Genomic DNA, 22,989 nt, shown 5'->3' with positions numbered 1-22,989 from the left:
CAGGGTGGTTCTTAACCGACTGGAAGCACTATCTGATGCAATCCAACCGACCTCCTGCGCCGCCCTGCAAACTGGGACATGAAGCTAGGTATCTTGGATGATTGTTTTTCTTGTGCTCTGGCAGCAGGCACAGTTTCAACTCGCCCAGGGCCACGGCCTCTGCGTCCATCATCAGCATCACAGCCACTTCCCCGTCCCTTAATGCTTGCCTTCTTCATATTAAATGGGACCGTTTATAGGAAAAATGTGGATAAATTATGGAAAAAATATAATTGTTTTCGCTAATATGTTTCCCAATATCTGGCCCTGACACACACACACACGCTATTGCAGCGCAGATGTGACAATTTACTGCAGACACCGTTTATAGGCAAAGTGTGGATAAATTATGGAAAAAATATAATTGTTTTCACTAATATTTTTCCCAATATCTGGCCCTGACACACACACGCGATTGCAGTGCAGATGTGACAATTCACTGCAGACACAGTTTATAGGCAAAGTGTGGATAAATTATTGAAAAAATATATATATTTGTTGTCAGTAATATTTTTCCCAATATCTGGCCCTGACACACACACACACGCTATTGCAGTGCAGATGTGACAATTCACTGCAGACACCATTTGTAGGCAAAGTGTGGATAAATTATGGAAAAAATATATTTGTTGTCAGTAATATTTTTCCCAATATCTGGCCCTGACACACACACGCGCTGTTGCAAGGCAGATGTGACAATTCACTGCAGACACCGTTTATAGGCAAAGTGTGGATAAATTATGGAAAAAATATATATATTTGTTGTCAGTAATATTTTTCCCAATATCTGGCCCTGACACACAGAAGGCATTGCAGCACAGATATCACAAGTCACTGCAGACACCCTCTATCGACAAAGTATGGGGAAAAAAATTGCTGGCTAAATTATATTGCTGTCAGCCTGCCACCACACACAATAGTCCTTAAAAGGACTTTTGGGTCTTTAAAACGTTTTTCTATTAAATATATTGCGATTACACTCCCTACACTATCTGTCCCTTCCTAAGCGCAGCTCTCCCTGACTCACAATGAGCCGAACCTGCGTCATCGGGTGCTATAAGTTGCGTAAAGTTGCGTAAAACCTCACAGAGGTCAGACATCCATGCCCGCTCCTCGCTTGTGAATAGAGTAAGCTGACTGGAAAGGTGACGACCATGTTGCAGCTGGTATTCCACAACTGCCCTCTGCTGCTCACAAAGCCTGGCCAACAGGGATCCTGACTCTTATGCGCCGCTCCGTAGATATAGGAGCCGTCGCTTGCTGAGTATGCAGGATCCCCTCTTTTCGCACTGGACTTTGTTTGTAGATAGGTGCACGTGTTGCACTCCAGCTGTAGTCCCATTAGAGTGCGCGTCGGGTCCTGAATTAATCGGGTTATATTTCGGGTCTCTGTAGTGCTTCAGCGTAAATTCTCAGTATCCATTCGGGGGGTCTTGGCACCAAACGCCTTTCGGGGTCTGTTATCACCCCTTTCTCAGTGGTGCCAAGACCCCCGCCACGAATGGATACTGAGAATTTATTGATCTCATTGGATAAAGATCCTAACTGTGGGGCTGATTTTTTCCAAAGGACAGTCCCTCTACAATCCAACTGTATTGACGGGGATATAAATTGAGTAGGAGGACTTCCTGTGCCGAACCCTTAGGGGATCATTGTTGTTTTACATAACATATTTTTATTTTCACATTTTTATATTTGTAGATAGTTATATCCGGATTTTTATGGTATTAGGATGTGTATAGAGATAATGTGCATGATATGCAATTGTTCGTAAAGTGTATATATACATTGTATTAATAAATTGTGTGGTTACATATATTGAGAGAGCGCTCAGTATTTCTGCAACTATTTAATTACTTTACTAGAGGAAGGGTGAGACCTCTGTACTGAGAGCACCTCCACTGTGGTCTGCACCAATCCTGTGCGTCACCTACTTTACATTTATACAAATAATAATATCATAATCCCGAAAAATGAACTACAAAAATATAGCTAAAATAGATTCCTGTTATGTGTGATTTGCCAGATAGTGGCCAGATTTCTGCCGGACCCTATTACAGTCAATGGGGTCTGGCAGAAAGGCGGTAGTATCCAGCAATGCCTGCTGGAGTTCCCTGGCTAAGTGTGAAACTAGCCTGAAAGGTGAGTGCCAGCCAGAGGGTCATTTATTTGTACTTGCAACAGAAATATCTCATATCTGGTATATAATTATATACTGTATAATTATTACTTCATATACATTTTTCAAATTTAACAAGCTTCAGCTGTAATTTTTATTAAAATTTTACATTTGACCAAAACTTTATTTGCTAAAGTTTAAGAACATCCATTGGGTCAGTGTCCTTAGAGTGAACAGTTTTTTTTGTATTTCCTTGTATTTTATATCAGAGGTTATACCAGTTTATCAGTCAGTTACATCATAACGTGTCTTTGAGGCGATAACACATTGGCCACAATTCTTATGAAGCCATGGTAACAGTTTCCATGTGATTCCCATAATAGATATCTGATAACAGATATCTGATAACAGATTAGTCGTTAGCGTTTTTTTCTGCATAAGACTTATAACGGGTACTGTCATGTGTGGTCGTCTATAAAAGATTACTTCTTAGGCGCACTACTTCTTAACTCACTCTATGCTGAGACCAGGGCCACAAGATGGTGAGGATTATAATCATTGTGCTAATAATCTTATTTCTACAGGTGGCCATAGTTAACTTAGATATCTGTTTACTGGTAGCTCTTCCTCCCGACCCACCCGATCCCCCATTACACATATGCTAGGTTCAGCAGAGCATGTATGTGCTCTCAACTAAGAGAGGGGAACAATCCCCTGCCAGACATCTCTGTTTGCCACTCATCTCTCTTGAGAGCAAATAATCGGGCATGTTGAAAACCAGCATGCCTAACCGTTCTACCCACAACACCTATCATCGGGGGAAAGTCGAGACATCCCCATACACATTAGATGGCAGGTTCAAATGATGCTGTTCTAATGTGAGTGGTCATCTTTAAATGGGTTGTCCGATCTTTTAATATTGGTGACCTATGCTGAGGATAGGTCATCAATATTAAAATGCCCAGACAACCCCTTTAAGCTAGCCACAAACATAATTTGCTGTCAGTCAATTGCACATTTGCAGCTGTTTCAGTGGGTACAAGGAAACAAAGCATACAACGTCTGATTTCTCCTTCCCAGGAGGGATCTCATACACTTGAGATGGTCTGCAGATATTTCTCTCATGTGTACGGCCAACTTGTCGACATTAGATTGTCTGCTGAGCTATACCTGATAGAGCACATTTTGTAGATTCATAAAGTTGAGTTTTGGTGAATGTTTGAGGCTATTAGAAGACATCTCCTGGTTGTGATTTGATCCCTCCCCATCCATTGTTTTTCTCTATTTGACCGTGTATTACAGATGCTTCCACTATTGCTCTGTGCCCTGTTTCTGGGTTTGCTTCCAGCAGAAGCTGCTCCAGAGGCAGATCAAATCTTCGGTCTCCCCGGTCTAAATAATGAACCCTCATTTCGACAGTTTTCTGGATTTCTCAATGCATCAGAAGGAAAATACTTCCATTATTGGTGAGCTGTTAGTGACCATCACCCCTCCAACCCTGTTCTCTATATACAGTACATCACCATCTTTCTCTCTGCAGGTTTGTGGAGTGTCAGGATGATCCCAGGTTTTGTCCTTTGGTCTTGTGGCTGAATGGAGGCCCCGGATGCAGCAGCCTTGCTGGTTTGTTAACTGAGCACGGTCCTTTCCTGGTGGGTCTAGAAGATCAGTTGGCTATTGATGATTTTTCCTTCTGAGAATTTGGATATAACATGTTCCTATTTACCCTTATGATAGATTCATTCAGATGGCAGTACCCTGATGTACAACACACATTCCTGGAATAAGGTGATCATTCTCATGGTCTGTTATGTAACACATTAAACTAACCATCAATATTCTGCACTTTTCTCATATGTGGTAGTATTGTATTTTTATTTTATGTTGTATATTGCATGATCTCCTAATGATTGATAACATATGTAAGCTGTGCAGTAACTGGTGCATTGCCGATGCTCATAGCTTTTAGAGCGAATGGATTTTAGGTGAACTTTTTACATTTCTTCCATTTTTTTTACAAGTAATGTATTTTATACAGAAATACTCCCATTGTTTTCTCTCAATGCTTGATTTCCACAAGGACACAAATCATGTTAATGTGTTACACTCCTCCATGATCTTTGGTACAGAGAAAATGGGAGAAAAACTCCAATTTGTTCCTCATTTTTCTGTATCAATCACAAAGGAAAAGTTCAACTAATGAGTTGTATCCAATGGCAACCAGAAGTTAAGCTAATGCTGTATTCCTAAATAGATTTTGATGAACTACAAGCTTAAAGAGATTTTCCAGGAATAACTGACTTTTATTTGATGTCCACTGCCTACATTTGCTATTCGAATATTTATACTTGCCTGCTCCCTGCCATGTTGCTCCTGTCTATTTTCTGGTCCCCAGCTTTTTTTTTACCACCTTGGTCACCTGATACACTGCAGCCAAAGACTGGCTTCAGCAGTAAGGCAGGCAGGAGGTGTCAGACCTAGGAATAAACTAGATGCATAGTCACAGTTAATCCAGAGGTCCTGGCCAGAGGAACAAAACTGAGCTGGATGTCAGAATCAAGGAAGAATCAGAAGTATCACATACACTAAACAGAAGGGCTAAGTAAAAGATGGGATCAGGAAAACTGCCAAGATCAGGAGACAACATCAGTATAGCATAACGCAAAATATGAAATGGCAGGAGCAAGGAAAGGTTGTACCTTGATCTCCATGTAATGATTGTAGGCCCAACAGGGTAACCTCTGGAGGCCTATATGGAAAACCATACAGTTATATACGTCCTAAAGACCTATACATGTTGGGAGTCAACCTGGTTGACCACTGAGCCACCTTGCTACAAACATTTTGTTCTTTCATTTCCCCCTTTTATGTTTTAGATTGCAAATGTTCTGTATCTGGAATCTCCTGCTGGAGTTGGATTTTCCTATTCTGATGACAAAAAATATATGACAGGTGATGAAGAGGTAGGAGCCTTTGTCTAAGTGTCAGCTTAGTGTACCTGTAGCTCTCTGGTCACTTCCTGCAGACTGATATACTCAATGACATTTTTCTGCCATAAAGCACACACATTGCTGTGCTGCCCATACAGACAATACAGTGAGGAGGAAGTGTGCGCCTACATGACATCTCTTCTCTTCTTCTTTCCCAGACTGCTCAGGATAACTACATGGCATTGAGAGATTTTTTTCACCGGTACCCAGAGTTCTCTAAAAATGATCTTTATCTGACAGGGGAGAGTTATGGGGGGTTTTATGTCCCTGCTTTGGCAGTGAAAGTGAAAGAGGACAGCAGTATGAACTTGAAGGTAAGAAAACGACTTGTTCATTAGTGGTATATAGGTGTGCAATATCCTTGGGCAACTATAAAGATCACTTACTATTAAAAGCAGATTTATACCTAATATCAGCATGTCTAATGAACTTGTCCCAGTACTTTTTTCTACGTTAGTTTATTTGCAAAAAAAATTACATAAAAGTTGGAAAAAAAATTCAATTTTTTAATTAGAATTTCTCAGTCATACTACCTAAAATACATTAACAAAATATCTACTGTATGTTGACATCATTTTATAAACATATATTTTTTTTTAGGATACTAGGATCGCTAGAAGGTTTATAATTTCATCAGAATTTTTTTAAATCTTCAAAATACTTTCCAAAACATACTATTTTGGGGGTCTATTTCAAATCTTAAAGGGACACTGACAGGCCCAAAAAGCATATTTAGGTATATATATGACAGTACAGGTCATATAAAGTGTATTAGAGTCATCTAAGTATCCCCCCTGTCCACCATATAAATACAGTAAAAATAAGTTTTATAACCTGCTTTCATTGTGTTCAATCTGCCCAAGGGGCGGTGTTTCCTCTCCACTTGCGCCCAGCCAGCCTCGCCACAACTGCCGTTTGAAGCGCCGCCCAGCTAATCAATATTCACTTCGCTGGGCGGCTACTAGTGTCCCCGGCCATCTTCAGCGCATGCGCCCGGCACCCTCACTGGCCGGGATCGCATCGCGCCTGCGCACAGTCTGATTCCCAGAGGCCGATGCAGCCTCTGCTTAATGAGCATGCGCCAGGCACAGCAGCGCTTCAGAGTAGCCGTCTAGCGAACTGAATATTGATTAGCTGGGCGGCGCTTCAGACGGCAGTTATGGCGAGGCTGGCTGGGTGCAAGTTGATGAACACGATAAAAGCAGGTTATAAAACTTCTTTTTACTGTATTTATATGGTGGACAGGGGGGATACTTAGATGATTCCTAATACACTTTATATGACCTGTACTGTCATATATATACCTAAATATGCTTTTTGGGCCTGTCAGTGTCCCTTTAAGTGACGTTGAGGGTATTTTAACATGAATTCAAATATATGAGAATAAATAGGCATACACAGGCTAAGTGATAAAAATATTAACGAAATGTTAATAAATATATTAAAGATATAACAAACAACTGATATACATAGAACTTGACAAAGGGAAGAGGCTCCCTCTCTGCCCATCAACTTCATCAGCCTATTAGGCTATGCTAGAGATCAGTACTACATGTACAGATTATAATGCTTTGGAATTCTAAGTTTTGCAAATAATTATATATGAAATTAAATGATCGCAGCTTTAGTTCCTCTAGTGAGACTTAAATAAATAAATCAATAAAGTTTAAGAAAGTTTAGTAAAAAACAGAAACCCAATTTTTTCATGAAAAAGATTCACTATTAAAAAATATAAAAAATGTAAAAAGAATACATATAGGGTACTGCTGCAAACATAATGAGCAGTAGAATTAATGCATTATTTATACAGTAGGGCACATGGCATACATTTTTTTTTAAAGATGATGACAAATTTGCCTTTTTTTCTGTATACCTTAATATGTACCCCAAAACTGTATCTACAAAAAATACTAGTCCCCATTTGAGTTATGGTTCTCTGAATGGGGTGCACCAAAAATGACTTTTTCCCATTAAACGTGTTTTTATTGTGCAAAATTGCAAAGATTTGAAAGAAGCCTATACACATTGTGTATCAATGCATTCATTCAAACCCGTAGAAAAAACAGGGGATGTGCACAAATTATCACATGATGCAAGGGGAATAAGAAAAAATTATCCAGAATTGTTATAGCATGAGTAATCTATAGGACTGCCAGAGATAGCCAAAGCCTGTACTAAACAAATAAGAAAATGGCTTGTGTGAGCTGCTATGGTGATTAGAATCAGAAATACTCTGGTTTCTATGACCCTTTCTAAACAGACTGTAACCCTGTACATTAAACACCCAGTCATAGCTGTCATCCAGCCATGTCACAGTTATTACCACTATGTCATAGTCCTCCTCACACATCACTAATTCCAGTTCACCAGTTTTATTAGTCAGGCTTTTAGCATACATAAGGCTTTTAGCATACATAAGTATTTTAGTATATAATAGATAATTTTTTATTTTTTTTTCTGGATTAACCCCTTAAGGACACGGCCCTATTTCACCTTAAGGACCAGGCCATTTTTTGCAAATCTGACCAGTGTCACTTTAAGTGCTGATAACTTTAAAACACTTTGACTTATCCAGGCCATTCTGAGATTGTTTTTTTTCGTCACATATTGTACTTCATGACACTGGTAAAATAAAGTAAAAAAAAAATATTTTTTTTGCATAATAAAATACCTAATTTACCAAAAATTTGGAAAAATTTGCAAATTTCAAAGTTTCAGTTTCTCTACTTCTGTAATACATAGTAATACCCCCAAAAATTGTGATGACTTAACATTCCCCATATGTCTACTTCATGTTTGAATTATTTTGGGAATGATATTTAATTTTTTGGGGATGTTACAAGGCTTAGAAGTTTAGAAGCAAATCTTGAAATTTTTCAGAAATTTACAAAAACCCAATTTTTAGGGACCACTACAGCTCTGAAGTCACTTTGCGAGGCTTACATAATAGAAACCGCCCAAAAATGAGCCCATTCTATAAACTACACCCCTCAAGGTATTCAAAACTGATTTTACAAACTTCGTTAACCCTTTAGGTGTTGCACAAGAGTTATTGGCAAATGGGGATGAAATTTGAGAATTTCATTTTTTTGCCTAATTTTCCATTTTAACCCATTTTTTCCACTAGCAAAGCAAGGGTTAACAGCCAAACAAGACTGTATCTTTATTGCCCTGACTCTGCCGTTTACAGAAACACCCCATATGTGGCCGTAAACTACTGTACGGCCACACAGCGGGGCGTAGAGTGAAAGGTGCGCCGTATGGTTTTTGGAAGCCAGATTTTGCTGGACTGTTTTTTTTGACACCATGTCCCATTTGAAGCCCCCTGATGGACCCCTAGAGTAGAAACTCCATAAAAGTGACCCCATCTAAGAAACTACACCCCTCAAGGTATTCAAAACTGATTTTACAAAATTTGTTAACCCTTTAGGTGTTGCACAAGATTTAATGGGAAATAGAGATACAATTTCAAAATTTCCCTTTTTTGGCAGATTTTCCATTTTAATATTTTTTTTTTTCCAGTTACAAAGCAAGGGTTAACAGCCAAACAAAACTCATTATTTATGGCCCTGATTCTGTAGTTTACAGAAACACCCCATATGTGGTCGTAAACTGCTGTACGGGCACACAGCAGGGCGCAGAAGGAAAGGAATGCCATACGGTTTTTGGAAGGCAGATTTTGCTGGACTGTTTTTTTGTTGGTACTAGTTTAGGGTACATATGATTTTTGGTTGCTCTATATTACACTTTTTATGCGGCAAGGTAACAAGAAATAGCTTTTTTGGCACGTTTTTCTTTTTTATTTACAACATTCATCTGACAGGTTAGATCATGTAGTAATTTTATAGAGCAGGTTGTCACGGACGCGGCGATACCTAATATGTATACAATTTTTTTTATTTATGTAAGTTTTATACAATAACTTCATTTTTAAAACCAAAAAATTGTTTAGTGTCTCCATAGTCTAAGAGCCATAGTTTTTTCAGTTTTTGGGCGATTATCTTGAGTAGGGTCTAATTTTTTGCGGGATGAGATGACGGCTTGATTGGAACTATTTTGGGGTGCATATGACTTTTTGATCGCTTGCTATTACACTTTTTGTGACGTAAGATGGCAAAAAATGGCTTTTTTTACACCGTTTTTATTTTTATTTTTTTACGGTGGTCACCTGAGGGGTTAGGTCATGTGATATTTTTATAGAGCCGGTCGATACGGACGCGGCGATACCTAATATGTATACTTTATTTTTATTTATGTAAGTTTTACACAATGATTTTATTTTTGAAACAAAAAAATATCATGTTTTAGTGTTTCCATAGTTTTTTCAGTTTTTGGGCGATTATCTTGAGTAGGGTCTCATTTTTTGCGGGATGAGATGACGGTTTGATTGGTACTATTTTGGCGTACATGCGACTTTGATCACTTTTATTACCTTTTTTGGGAAGTAAGGTGGGCAAAATTTCAATTTTCTCATAGTTTTTATTTTTTTATTTTTATGGAGTTCACCGTGCGGAGAAAGTAACATGACCGTTTTATAGATCAGGTCGTTACGGACGCGGCGATACCTAATATGTGTAGTGTATTTTATTTTTTTAATTTTTATTCAGTGATAAATGTTTTTTTTTTTTTAATCTTAACTTTTTTCACTTTTTTTAAAAAATATTTGACCCAGACCCACTTGGTTCTTGAAGATCCAGTGGGTCTGATGTCTGTAAAATACAGTACAGAACCCTATAGGGTTCTGTACTGTATTTTACTTACACTGAACAGATCTATGCTTTTAGCATAGATCTGTTCAGCACCATGGACAGCAGGACGCCTGAGCAGGCGTCCTGTTGCCATGGGAACCTTCCCCGTCTGCCACAACTTCGCAGACGGGGAAGGGTGAGGACGGGGCTTCGGGGGGCTGCCTGGGGGCTCTCTCCCTCTCCATCAGGGGGCTGCAAAGGCACAGCAGCCCCCCGATGGGAGAGGGAGGGAGCTCCCTGACCGATGACAGTTAACCTTTTCCATACCGCGTACGGGCCACGGTATGGAAAGGGTTAAACGGCTGACATCTGCACAGATGTCAGCCGTTTATACCAGGGTGTCAGCAATGTGCTGGCACCCTGGTATAACCACTAGACGCCAACTGATTATTCAAGGGGAGGCGGGCGGGGGATCGCGATCCCGCCTGCCGCACCGCCCGCCTCCCGCAACGCCCCCACCGCCTGCGACACCCCCCCTGCACCACCCGCCGCCATCAAATCGTGCAGGGGTGCAAAATCTCTAATTTAGACACTCTAAAGTTTCTGATCCCCTCGGTCAGGGACCGCGGGGATCAGAAACTGCAAAAAGCACAGCAAACCGCAGGTCTGAATTGACCTGCGATCGCCGATACGGGGGGGGGGTCAAATGACCCCCCCCCTGCGTTGTTACGGGATGCCGGCTAAATGATTTCAGCCGGCGTCCCGTTCCGATTAACCCCTGCGGCGCCCGAATTCCGATTTTAAGTCAGGACGTACCGGTACGTCCTGGGTCCTTAAGGACTCGGGAAATAGGGCGTACCGGTACGTCCTATGTCCTTAAGGGGTTAAATATTAACTGGGGGAAGTCACACTTGCTGATATTAGGTGATGCACAATTACAGAGTGATTTAAGGGTGCATGTGTTAGAGAAACATGAGAATTTTAAATACTTAGGTATACAAATTTCTGGAAATATAGCAGAATACGAAAAATTAAATATACCCCCCTTATTAAAAGAACTTAGGACCAAAGTGCATATCTGGCGGAGATTACCAATGTCAATACAGGGTCGGGTAAATCTGATAAAAATTATCTTTCTCCCTAAAATACTTTATGTTCTCCAAAATGCCCCATTGAGGTTACCGCAGAGTATTTTTAAGCTACTTGATAGCTTAATGGGGGATTTTCTCTGGAAAGGTGCTATCCCCAGGATAAAGAAAGAAGTGCTGCAGCTCCCAGTAAGAGAGGGTGGACTAGCTGTTCCAAATTGGTTTTTTTATTATTTAATATCACAATATGGTCATACAAAAGGTACTTTAAACGGTTTGGTGGGTAGACAAGTTATAAATAGATTGGGGTGGAAAGAGGAATGGAACCACTTAGAGGTGTTGGAATCGGGTACACTGGGTAAAAAGAGCACAGGTAATAGAATACTGAATTTATTGGAGTATATATGGGTGGAGATTAAAAAAATATTAAAGGGTTTCTGTATTACACACCTATTTGGAAAAATACAAATCTCAAGGAATTGCAAACGATTAAGATTTATATAGACTGGGAAAAAAAAGGGATGAAATACCATAGCCAGATATTTGAACAGGGCAAACTGAAAGATTTTAATACAATGGTTAGTGAGTTTGGGATTCCCCAAAAAGATATGTATAAATATTTTCAGCTTAGGAATGCCCTGCGGACAGTCCTTCAGGAGGATAAATATAAAATAGAAAAATCAGATATAATACATAAATTTACTAATGATGGTGAAAGAGGAGGTATAACCGCAAAAAGATATAAGATATTGATGGAGAACAAAAAGAAACTGATTATAATACTTGCTAGAAAAAAATGGGAGGAGGAACTTCAATCTTTTACAGAAGATAAATGGAAAGATGCCCTCAGAAGTTATTCAGCGGTCTCCAATAGGGGTTCACATAAGATCTCACAGTTTTTTGTAGTGCATAGGTTGCATCGATCCCCACGGTTATTGAAGATAATGGGTGTGAGAGCCTCGGATAGATGTTCAAAATGCGGGAGAGAGAACGCTGATTTAATACATTGTTTTTGGAGATGCCCAAGGTTGTTTAGATATTGGAAGGAAATACTGGAGACTGTATATCTAATTTTGAAGGTTCAAATATCTGAAGATCCGGTGATTTGTATATTAGGGGCAATTGAACATCTGAATCTAAATAGAGATATACGAGTGGTTCTCTGCAAAGTGTTATTTCAAGCCTAGACTTCTTATACTTAAGAAATGGGTAGGGGCAGATCCTCCAACAGCGGGACAGTGGAGAAAAGCGGTTGATAACTTGATTAAGGAAGAATGAGTGATGGAGGGCCATAGTAAAAGAGTAAAAAGTATTGATGAACTTTGGAAAAAATTGTTACTTTAGGGCTGGATTGACGAAAGATTTTTTTTTATTTTTTTTAATCCTGGGGCATAAGAGGGAGGTTCTAGCATATAATATTATAAATATATTTGTATCTTTCAATTTTAGGGCCTTGCTATAGGAAATGGGGTAACAGATAATAAAATGGACAGCCACTCCTCAATATATTTTTCATATTACCATGGTCTAATCGATATAAGGTAAGTAACAACCTGTTCAGTACAGCACCCTTCCCAACACAAGCTCTGTTGCCACTCGTCCTTTATATATATGAGCTTTATCCTGCTGTTGTTCTTGCTCCAATTGATTAACATTGGAGAAGCTGTACGGTGACATTGTAGTGAGTCCTTGAGGAGCTGGAGCAGAAGAGTGATAGTGGCTCTGAATATAGGATAGTGTCACAGTGGTTTCTGGCTAGTGAAGTGAATAATGGGCATACCCTTTCTTCGCTTGGGGGACTCCCAGTCACTGGGGTTCTTGCCTGATGGTAATTTGGGGTGTACCTTAATATTAGTTGTTGTATGGGTGGCCTGGCATGAGGTGTAGTTGTGCAATGCAACGCAATAGCTAAAGTGTGGTTTAGTACGAGTCAGTAACCAGACCAGGTTCAACAAAACAAATGTCTTTCTTTACCTGAATGCAAAATAGGAGTTGTAGTACATTCAACAACAGTCTGTACACAGTGAAAATCCTTTTCCAAGATCTCTGTGCATGAGTAATGTTGGAAGCAGCAGCTCTCTGGTTACAGTATCTCCTGCTAAATTCTCTCTCTAGAATCTCTGGATGGCGACTGTATTCTATCAATAACGTCTGCAATTCGCACTGCGGCATGAAAGCCCAAAGATATGACTTGCCATATTGGTCCCGAGGTGTATAGGGTGTCTTAAACTGTTTCCCTCCACATCAAGCAGGTTCTGGAAAGCTTTATGCAGGTTACTTTGCTGACTGCCTGCTCATCTGACCATGCAGATTCTCCAATCTTGTCGTCTTCCACTCTTGCTGTAGCAGAAGTAGAGGCTCCCACAGAGATCTGCTAGTCTCCAGATTCTTGAAGCTGGAGGCCTGAGGAGTGCAGCACATAGGGTCTGCTCCCTGTCCCTTTCAAGTTCTCCCTACAACTAACTAGAACACCAATCTAGAGCTAAGAGTAGAGCCAGGCCACATCCTAAGCTCCTACGAGGACTGAGCCAGGATAATTAACCCTGGTTGTACCTACACCACAAACAGATATTCTGAGTACACATTACATAGCAAAAAATCACAAAACATTACTAAACAATTCCAGATACCCCCACATACTGAGGCACTGCAACACAACTACAGGGAGAGCATGCAAACTTCAACCACATGCCTACTTGTTAGATTCAAATCCATGAGATTCTCTTACTGGCTTCACTGAGAAGGAGAGGCAACAGTCTGCAGTGAAGATGCAGTGAAAATAACTATAATGCAGTAATAAAAAAATATTCCCCCAAGAGTGTCCATAGCCTGGAAAAGGGTTCTCTAGGCTCATGATGCATAGATTAGCCTGGGCCCACCCTCAGTGCACTTAACTCCTCATTTCCATTGGAGTAATGTGGTTTTCCAGGAGTCCAATGTTCATCTGGGCCCACCCAGGGGTCCAATATTCATCTATCCTCAGGATAGGTCATCAAAATCAGATCAGTGGGAGTCTGCCACCCCCCACCCCCACCAATCAGCTGTTTTTGGCTGTTGTAGGAACGTACACTATTCAGAGAACGTAGCTGGAAGTAGACAGCTCCGTGCACTGTGTAGTGGCCAAGCCGGGGTACTGCAGCTCAGTTCTGCTTCCACTCCATACACTGTATTGTTGCCAGCTCTGCGGCAACCTGAGACAGCTGATCGGAGGGGGATGCCAGGTGTCAGATGTGATATTGATGAACTAACCTGAGGATAGGTCATCAATATTTGTATCTTAGAAATCCCCATTAAGTCTCTAAATCTCTTAAACCTGCTGTGAAAAACAATTAAAATTAAATGGGAAAGTCTCAGTGTGCATGGGATCTTCCATACACATTAGGTTCTTCGGAGATGCTGTGAAAATGGCGGAAACCACTGACAACTATTCATAGGAAAACATAATATCTAATGTCTCTAAGTCCACCATTCTTCTTCTCTGTTTCAATTTTAGCGGGTGGTCACTAATGGAGGCTGCTTGCTGTAAAAGGAGACGTTGCAATTTTTTTAATCCCAGAAATAAGCAATGCTCGAATGCGGTAAGTATGATGGTTACTTTGTGCCACCAATCATTCTATGAACATTGACGTCACACAGTACATGGTAAATGGTAGGAATTCTACAGGGCTGTAAGTGATAGCTATGTACAAATATAATACATGGGGAATATAATACTGCTTATTAGTATCAGACAGGCTTACACATACATGTCTCATCAGTAAAGCATACCATGATGAGACATCACAATGTTAGCAATCGTAAGTATGATGAGTAAGTTAATCGTAAGTATGATGACGTTTATAATTCTCTTTCTAGGTCAATGAAGCCTTTTCTAAGGCAAACAGCGACAAGCTGAATATTTATAATATTTATCAGCCATGTTTGGAGGGAGAACCTGGTGAGATCAGGTACATTGACCAATTAGATAAATATATACAATATATAGGCATTATTGGGTCAGCTGGTGTGTAAGACCTTGACACAGAGTCCTGACCCCAACCCCATCCAACGCTTTGGTATGAACTTTAAACTAGATTGTGAGCCAGGACCTCTCATGCAAAATTAGCATCTAACCTCAAAAAGTGATCTTCTGGATGACTGGGAAAAAATTCACAGACAGTCCAAAATCTTGTAGAAAGCCTTCCGTGAAGAGTGGAAACTGTTTTAGCTGCAAAGTGGGGATCAACTTCAGATAATACCTATGGATTTAGAATGGAATGTCATAAAAGCTCCTGTAGTTGTAGTGTTGTGTCCCATATAGTGTACAGTGTACATAATGTACCTTGTATAGCTGTATATCCTGTGACTAGCTACAGTATATTGCCCCAGGCAGTGTCATACTTAAAGGACTACCTCAAGGTAAGCCATCAATATCTAATCAGTGGGGATCTGACTCCTGGCACCCACGCTGATAAGCTGTTTGAAGGGCTTCTGATACATGGACAAGCTCTGTGAACTCATTACAGTACACCAACCACAGCACTATGCACTGTACTTGGTATTGCAGCCAATCTTTCCCATTCCCTTGAATAAGAATGAGCTGCATAAAGTCCATGTGACTGATGAACGTGACGTCACAGGCCAAGGAAGAGGCCTTCATTAGTAAAAGGAGCCCCAACCCAAGCTGAGCAGGTCTCCAAAAACAGGATGTAAATAGGAAAACATACAATCTGGTTAGGGTAAATTTTAATGGTTGGCATTGGGGTCAAATAGGTACAGTATTTTTCGCCCTATAAGACGCACCGACCCATAAGACGCACATAGGTTTTTGGGGAGGAAAATAAGAAAAATATTTTTTTTTAACCAAAGGTGTGCTTTTGGTGGGTTTGGAACTAATGGTGGTCTGTGGATGGCACTATTACTGGGGATCTGTGGATGGCGCTGTTATGGGGGATCTGGGGATGGCACTGTTATGGGGGGATCTGTGGATGACACACTGTTATGAGGGGATCTGTGGATGACTCACTGTTATGGGGGGATCTGTGGATGACGCACTGTTATGGGGGAATCTGTGGATGACGCACTGTTATGGGGGGATCTGTGGATGACGCACTGTTATGGGGGGATCTGTGACGGACACTGTTATGGGGGGGATCTGTGAAGGATACTGTTACAGGGGGGATCTGTGGCTGACACTGTTATGGGGGATCTGTGGATGGCACTGTTATGGGGGATCTGTGGATGGCACTGTTATGTGGGATCTGTGGATGGCACTGTTATGAGGATCTGTAGATGGCACTGTTATGGTGGATCTGTGGATGGTACTGTTATGGGGGATCTGTGGATGGCACTGTTATGGGGGATCTGTGGATGGCACTGTTATGGGGGATCTGTGGATGGCACTGTTATGGGGGATCTGTGGATGGCACTGTTATGGGGGATCTGTGGATGGCACTGTTATGGGGGATCTGTGGATGGCACTGTTATGGGAGATCTGTGGATGGCACTGTTATGGGGGATATGTAGATGGCACTGTTATATAGGTGCCATCCACAGACATGCCCCAGCCCATAACAGTGCCATCCACAGACCCCCCAGCCCATAACAGTGCCATCCACAGGCCCCCACCCATTGACAGTGCCACCCACAGATGTGCCCCATAAAACTGTCACCCACAGATTCTCTCCCCCCCGGCTCCAGTGCTGCAGTATACAAATATAAAATGTCTCATTCAATTAAAAGTGATTAAACATGCCCCCTCACTAATATTACCGTACACCCTAACAGCTTCTGTACAACGCACGCAGGCCGGGCGGGCGGCACGTCACTCACTGACGTCACGTGCCTGCACCGCCTGCTTCATTCATTAAGTAGGCGGCGCAGGCACAGGACATCAAGGAGTTACGCTGCCGCCCGCCCGGCCTGCCTGCCTGCATTCTACAGAAGCTGTTAGGGTGCACGGTAATAATAAGAGTGGGGGGGCATGTTTAATCACTTTTAATTGAATGAGACATTTTATATTTGTATAGTGCAGCACTGGAGCGGCGGGGCCGGAGTACAGTGACTGCACCGGCCCCGCCGCAATTGCCGGCCCCCAGTTCCTCCTCCCAGTCCCTCCCAGCATTCACCCCATAAGACGCAGGGGCATTTTCCCCCCATTTTTTGGGGGGAAAAAGTGTGTCTTATGGGGCGAAAAATACGGTATGTTCAGTGATGGTCTGCAGTATGATAGGACAGACTTATTTTCTTTCTGCAGAGACTACGGAGACCATATTAAAGCCTATCTTCCTGGTATAATGTCTGTTGAGAGTCATTCCCAATTCAGTAAGGTAAGAATATGAAGGGAAGATACTAATACTGAATAGGCACATACTGTAGGACTTGGTATCTATGAAGGTGACATCAATAAGGATTTTTCACTATATTTAATGTCTCGGCTTCAATTAAAAATGTTCTTTCACATTCAACAGAGGTTGAGGGAAATGTCTCAGTTAAACAAGACAATATCACTGGGTGTTCCCTGTATGAATGACTCAGACATTACTACCTACCTGAACAACCCAGAGGTGCGGTCAGCATTACACATCCCAAATCAACTTCCCCGCTGGGAGGTGTGCAAGTAAGTATTTTTAATGGCGCTTAAATATGGAAAACTGTACCACCTGCTTAATCTGTCAGTGGCAGCCTACTGATTGATTTAAACCTGGACAACCTCTTTAAATGTCTCCAACCCCCATGTGGAAGTAGATGTCCTAATTATTTTAATTAGGGCACCTATTAGACAATCCCCCTACCTCCACCATTAAGCTTGAGCATGACATGGCACATATCCTCCTATTCATACAGTGAGACTGTCCGCTCTGGTTAATAACCCAGGATCAGGAGCTAACGTTCCTTTCTGTCCATAAAATGGCTTGGTCTGTGATATTAAATTTTGGGACACAAAAAGCCACCTGAAATCTGAGGTTGGCAATATGAGCAGGATACCCTATCCATGGCATTTGTTTTGAAGTTTTCACTATAGATTTCCATTGTAAAGAAAATGCATGCATCTATTGGAAAAATTCTGAGTGAGGTGACAATATAGGGTGGAATGTAGTGCACCAAAAAGCCTAGGAAGAAGGGAAAGACTCAAAGGACCATGAGCAAAGACCATGATACTTCTTTTCTTTCCTTCTTTCTTTTTTCTATTTCTTGAATATACTCACTGCTGATTGTGGTCATTGCAGAGTGGGTCTCCATCACAAGCTTATAAGGTCCATGGTTATTCTTTGATGGTTGGCAACTGTTCCTAAGCTAGAATTAATTCATTGGTCATTATGGTTTTGCCATTTAAAACAAATGTCCATGATATTTGGATACTTCGTCCAGAAGAAAAGAACAATTGGCTTCCTTGTGCTTGTATTATATTACCTACTATTAATTCACAGTGACGAAGTGTTTTATACCTTTCAAAGAGAGATGGAAGATGCACGTAGTCAATACCTCCAGGTCCTGGATGAGAAGGTAAGGAAATAGGTGTGAGCAGTTCTGGAAATGTCCTGCAACTAATTCCTTAGTGATCTTAACTTAATGGGGTTGTCCAATCTAGAATACCCATTTCCGTACACCCTTTCGGGCATTTCTGAGTTTTTAGAAGGGAGCCCCTCTTCATCTGTTGCCTAGAATAGAATGTGATTAGAGAGATCCTCTTGCTGTAGGAGGACCTGTGCTGATCAGGTCTTCCTCCAGCAGCATTAATGTGTGCATCTATCAGCTGACGACTATGTAACAACCAACCTGCAATACTCTTATTTTGTTTCTCTTAATGAGAGCACTAAACTAGAAAATAGAGTCCTGTATGCAGGCAGCTAGTTATAAAGTAGAAGGGATGAACAGATTCATATAGTTTTGTGGGAAAATATTTAGTATAACTTGTAATTTAGTAATGTGAACACTGCTCATTCTTGGCTAAGGAGTCTAGTAGGTGGTCCTACTCATACAGAGATATCTGTCAATCACTGAGTAGGCCAATTGGCAACTGAGCTCAATACACCAGAATGCGCAGCTGGCTTCAGTGCAATTCTTCTCTGACACTAGCTGAGGAGCTATGGTGGCAGGTTGAATGGCTGAAATTCTGCACTTAAGATGTTGCTGGCCTAATGGTTGTTTGGTTATGAGGGTGTCTTTAGCTAGTAACTCCTCACCTCACAGCAGTGACTGTAAAAATGATGTTGCAGTTTACTCTGTTGTCTCAAATCCCAAAGCGTCACTTGAGTTTTTTCTTCAGTTCTTAAAAGAGTTGGTGCTCTATGAGCTGCTTCCTAACTTTTCTTTACTATCAAGACAGGACTGAACTCACTCTGACTGAGCTCACTGTAGACTCCCCCCTCCTGGCAGTAAGGTGGACAAGGCCACTCTACCAGGAGGGGTGGAACAGGGTGGTTAAGCCCTTATATAGCCAGCCATTGCCACACAATACCTCCTCCTGCTGGATAAGGTGACATATTACAAGAGACATATATAACATTACACAGAATTGCATATAAAATATATGAAATGCAGTAACCAAAGTACAGAATAGTAATAACCCCAAGTACTCCCTCAAGCTGTTTTTCCCTGGGGATCGGTGCAGTGAAAAATGTACTATTGGAGAATGAGGTCAGCATGAAACATATAAAAGTCTCTTTTACTAAGTACAATATAGAGCTTCAAATACATTCAATAGCAGCTGATGTCAACTGCAATTGTCTGGCACCAGTAAGGAATATGGAGGCAGGTTGGGTGACTGCAATTTTAACACTGGCATAGTACTGGCCTAGTAGTATTCTGGGTGATGGGTGTCTTAGCCATAGTCCCTCACCTAACAGCAGTGTCTGGTTGTAGCTGTTTAGGGGCAGTTCATACTCGTATTTAGCTTTCCATTCACGTTTAGCATTCCATTATAATATGCTTAAAACCGAAAATAACAGAACTGCTGTAACAGAAAGCCAAACGGAACACTTTAAATGCATTCCATATAGGTCCATCCTAATAGAGATCAATAGAATATAAAAACTGAGTTGTTTTGGATGGCAAAAAATGTCCTGTCTGGGCTTTCACTATGAGTAGGGGCAGTTTACATTTCCTAAATGCATAAGCGTCATATATATGCACCTACATGTGAAAAGTATATTTGTTCCTGAATAAAATCCTAAAGATTTCAATATATGACCCTCCCTTCACTGTGCACCAGTCTGAGAAGAGCTGAAGAAGGATCACCATCCTCTCCGCAGCCAACACTTACATCCTCTCCAACTCACACCTCCCTGGCACTTACAGAAGTTCCACGTTCTGGTCTCCTCCTTCTTTTGCATACACCACTGTTGTCAGGCGAGACATGCAAACTATAAAGTCTATTCAATGTTGTCTCCTTCTCTGCAGAAGTACCGCATCCTGGTGTACAGTGGAGATGTAGACATGGCATGTAACTTTCTGGGTGCTGAGTGGTTTGTGCATTCGCTTGCTCAGAAGGTAAGTAGACTTGTGTGACTATGTAAGATAAAAACTGTACTTCTGCTGATCAGTAATGTTTTGATATGTACTGGATGTTTATCTGTATTTGCTGTAGTCAGAGAAATTCTACCAACCTTGGATGTACAAAGATGGAGATCAATTACAGATTGCTGGTTATGCCAAACAATATGCCAACCTGACCTTCTTAACTGTAAAGGTATAAACTTGTCTCATTGCAGTCAATATCACATAACAAGGCTGAGTGGATATTTTTTTTTCCTTATTCTAATCTATATTCTCTCACTCTGTTCTTTACTTGGATTTGAAATAATTTTCCAACTTGTCCTTGCCCTACCACCTTCTTCTCAACAATTAAACTAATTAAAAGCAATAACGGCCAAGTAGTCCATGATCCAATCCATAATACCTATTTATCTTAGGTCTCACTATTGTAGATCCCATTCATAGTTCACACTGGTATTTTATCTACTACATCTGCAATACATTATATACCCTGTAATTTCCACTGAAATCAATGGACTGTCAATATAAAGTATGGTGGTTTCTTACAGACCTTCACAACATCATAATAGAGTGACAGGAACTCTCTTCTACACACTTTAATGTATTGCCTACAGTCTCTTCTAGTTCTGGTAAACTTGACTTGATAAAGGGCTTCTCCAGGATTTAAAGAGCAGCAAATAACCATAACTCATCTGTTAAACCCCCCACTGCTCCAGCACCGTGTTTTGGTGGTCCTCAATCACTGGCCTCAGCGGTGATGGTGGCATGTTTGGCACAAGATCAGTGAAGTCAGTGATTGGCTGCAGCAGTCACATAGCTGTATGTGATGTCATCACTGTGGGAAAAGTAACAAAGACTGTCAGGAACCATTGGAACATTAGCGCTGGAGTAGTGAGGTACAGTATTTAACAGGTGAGCTCATCACATTTGAAGGCTACTTTTTCAAGGTCCTGGACAACTACTTTAATCTCTTGGTTAGATCGATCGATAGATAGATATTGTTTGATTTATCTTATGCCAATCCAAAATTATATATTTAAAATCTTTTTGCTTTTCATTGATTTGCAGGGCGCCGGTCACATGGTGCCAACGGACAAGCCTTTACAAGCATTTCAAATGTTCAGACGATTCATCAATAATGAGCCCTTCTAGACCTCAAGTTCCCAGTCAGGGCATACATTTACCACTCTGGACTGCTTCACTGCTACTGTTCAGATGTAGCAGATAGTATGCTTTAACTCACTATGATGGTTAAAGGGGTTTTCTGGGAGATTTAAAATTGAGGACCTATCCTTAGAATAAAAAATATAGATTGGCCACTCTAACAGTCGGGACCACTAAGAAGCTGTTTAAATAAAAGATCAAAGTTTATTAAAAGTACTAAAGATAAAAATATATAAATCAAATAACATTAATGATCTAAAAAATATTGCATACACAGATGACGTCCACTAATGAATGGATAACCCCCTCTGTGTATAACTATTGATTGCTAAAACTCCAAAAATGCATGAATAGTGAAAAAGAGATAATATTTTATCAATAAAAATGTATATATTATATAGCTTAATTCCACATTAAATAAGCTGATGTTTAAAAATAAAATTGCAATAAATAGCTGTCTAATGTTGTTCCATACAGCAGTCTTCAATGTGTCTAATCCTGTTTTTAAACACTCTTTGGTAACATACCGATTTATGTGGATATCTTTGATGTATTGTACTGCAGTATAGATGTGGTACCGTAGTCACTTGCACAATATAGCAGAGTGTTGAAGTCTGGAATGTCCTTTATTGGTTTAAGCCAGTAAGTGCCTCTTTCCAAATAATGTACAGTAAGTATCAGTCATGTCGTTTCAACAGTGACACAAATGTATGTGCCGACATATGGAAGTATTGCAGATTGTTACCTGTGTATTACGCAACACAGCGGAGCACCATGATATGGATTATATGTCTTCCACTAATCTGGACCGATAGCTTTCTGGACCGATAAATAGCCTTCTCCAAGTGCTCCAACAGTATTCAGCAAGTGTTCATCCTGTTTTTGTTAATATTTGTACATACATCGGCATATAGAGTTATTTTTAGTTACTCACTGTTTGTGGCAGATAAGCGAAGGAAGCGGTGCCTGCCGTGGCGTCCCACGTGGTCTTCGGCACTTACCGTCTTACCTCCACGCTTGTATCTCTATTAGTGATTTTAAAATATCGGGTGTTAAATCCAAATCTTTATGGTATAAGGGAAGTTTCGCTGGCTGTTAATGTCACTGTGATAACTCCAGCCGTAAGTTCGGCATCTTGTAGCTCCCAGGAAAAGTAAGGAAAATTATTGTGAAACGCTTCTTCCGTTTTAATTTCCAATAGAGATCCAATTATCCATATCCCAATGAGCAGAGATATTTGTCAGTGACTTAGTTGACACCAGACATGTTTCGGAGTATATCCATACTCCTTCATCAGTGGCTGCACTTGCTTGGAATGCCTGGTAAATTTATAGCCTTAGCTCTCTGCTTAATTAGAAAAGCTGGAGTGGATTTAGGAATATAAAATTGATATATCTCATTATATTGCAGTTCTTGTGCGATTT

General features: G+C 40.7%; 1 protein-coding gene across 1 annotated transcript; it reads left to right on the top strand.

The window, feature by feature from the left end:
* The first annotated feature begins 2,603 nt into the window (after positions 1-2,603).
* On the top strand, positions 2,604-22,231 carry LOC122940925 (lysosomal protective protein-like). Its single transcript, XM_044297856.1, has 15 exons — positions 2,604-2,700; positions 3,461-3,624; positions 3,699-3,810; positions 3,896-3,946; positions 5,035-5,121; positions 5,307-5,462; positions 12,374-12,465; positions 14,418-14,502; positions 14,780-14,871; positions 17,160-17,232; positions 17,374-17,522; positions 18,334-18,409; positions 20,306-20,395; positions 20,493-20,594; positions 21,470-22,231. The coding sequence occupies exons 1-15, from the start codon at positions 2,698-2,700 to the stop codon at positions 21,551-21,553; spliced, it is 1,416 nt and encodes a 471-aa protein (XP_044153791.1). The 5' UTR covers positions 2,604-2,697; the 3' UTR covers positions 21,554-22,231.
* The last annotated feature ends 758 nt before the right edge of the window (positions 22,232-22,989 follow it).

This window comes from Bufo gargarizans, chromosome 6 (assembly GCF_014858855.1).
Source record: "Bufo gargarizans isolate SCDJY-AF-19 chromosome 6, ASM1485885v1, whole genome shotgun sequence".
NCBI classification, from domain to species: domain Eukaryota; kingdom Metazoa; phylum Chordata; class Amphibia; order Anura; family Bufonidae; genus Bufo; species Bufo gargarizans.
The sequence above is the reverse complement of the archived record's forward strand: the minus strand, read 5'-3'. Positions and strand labels throughout refer to the sequence as shown.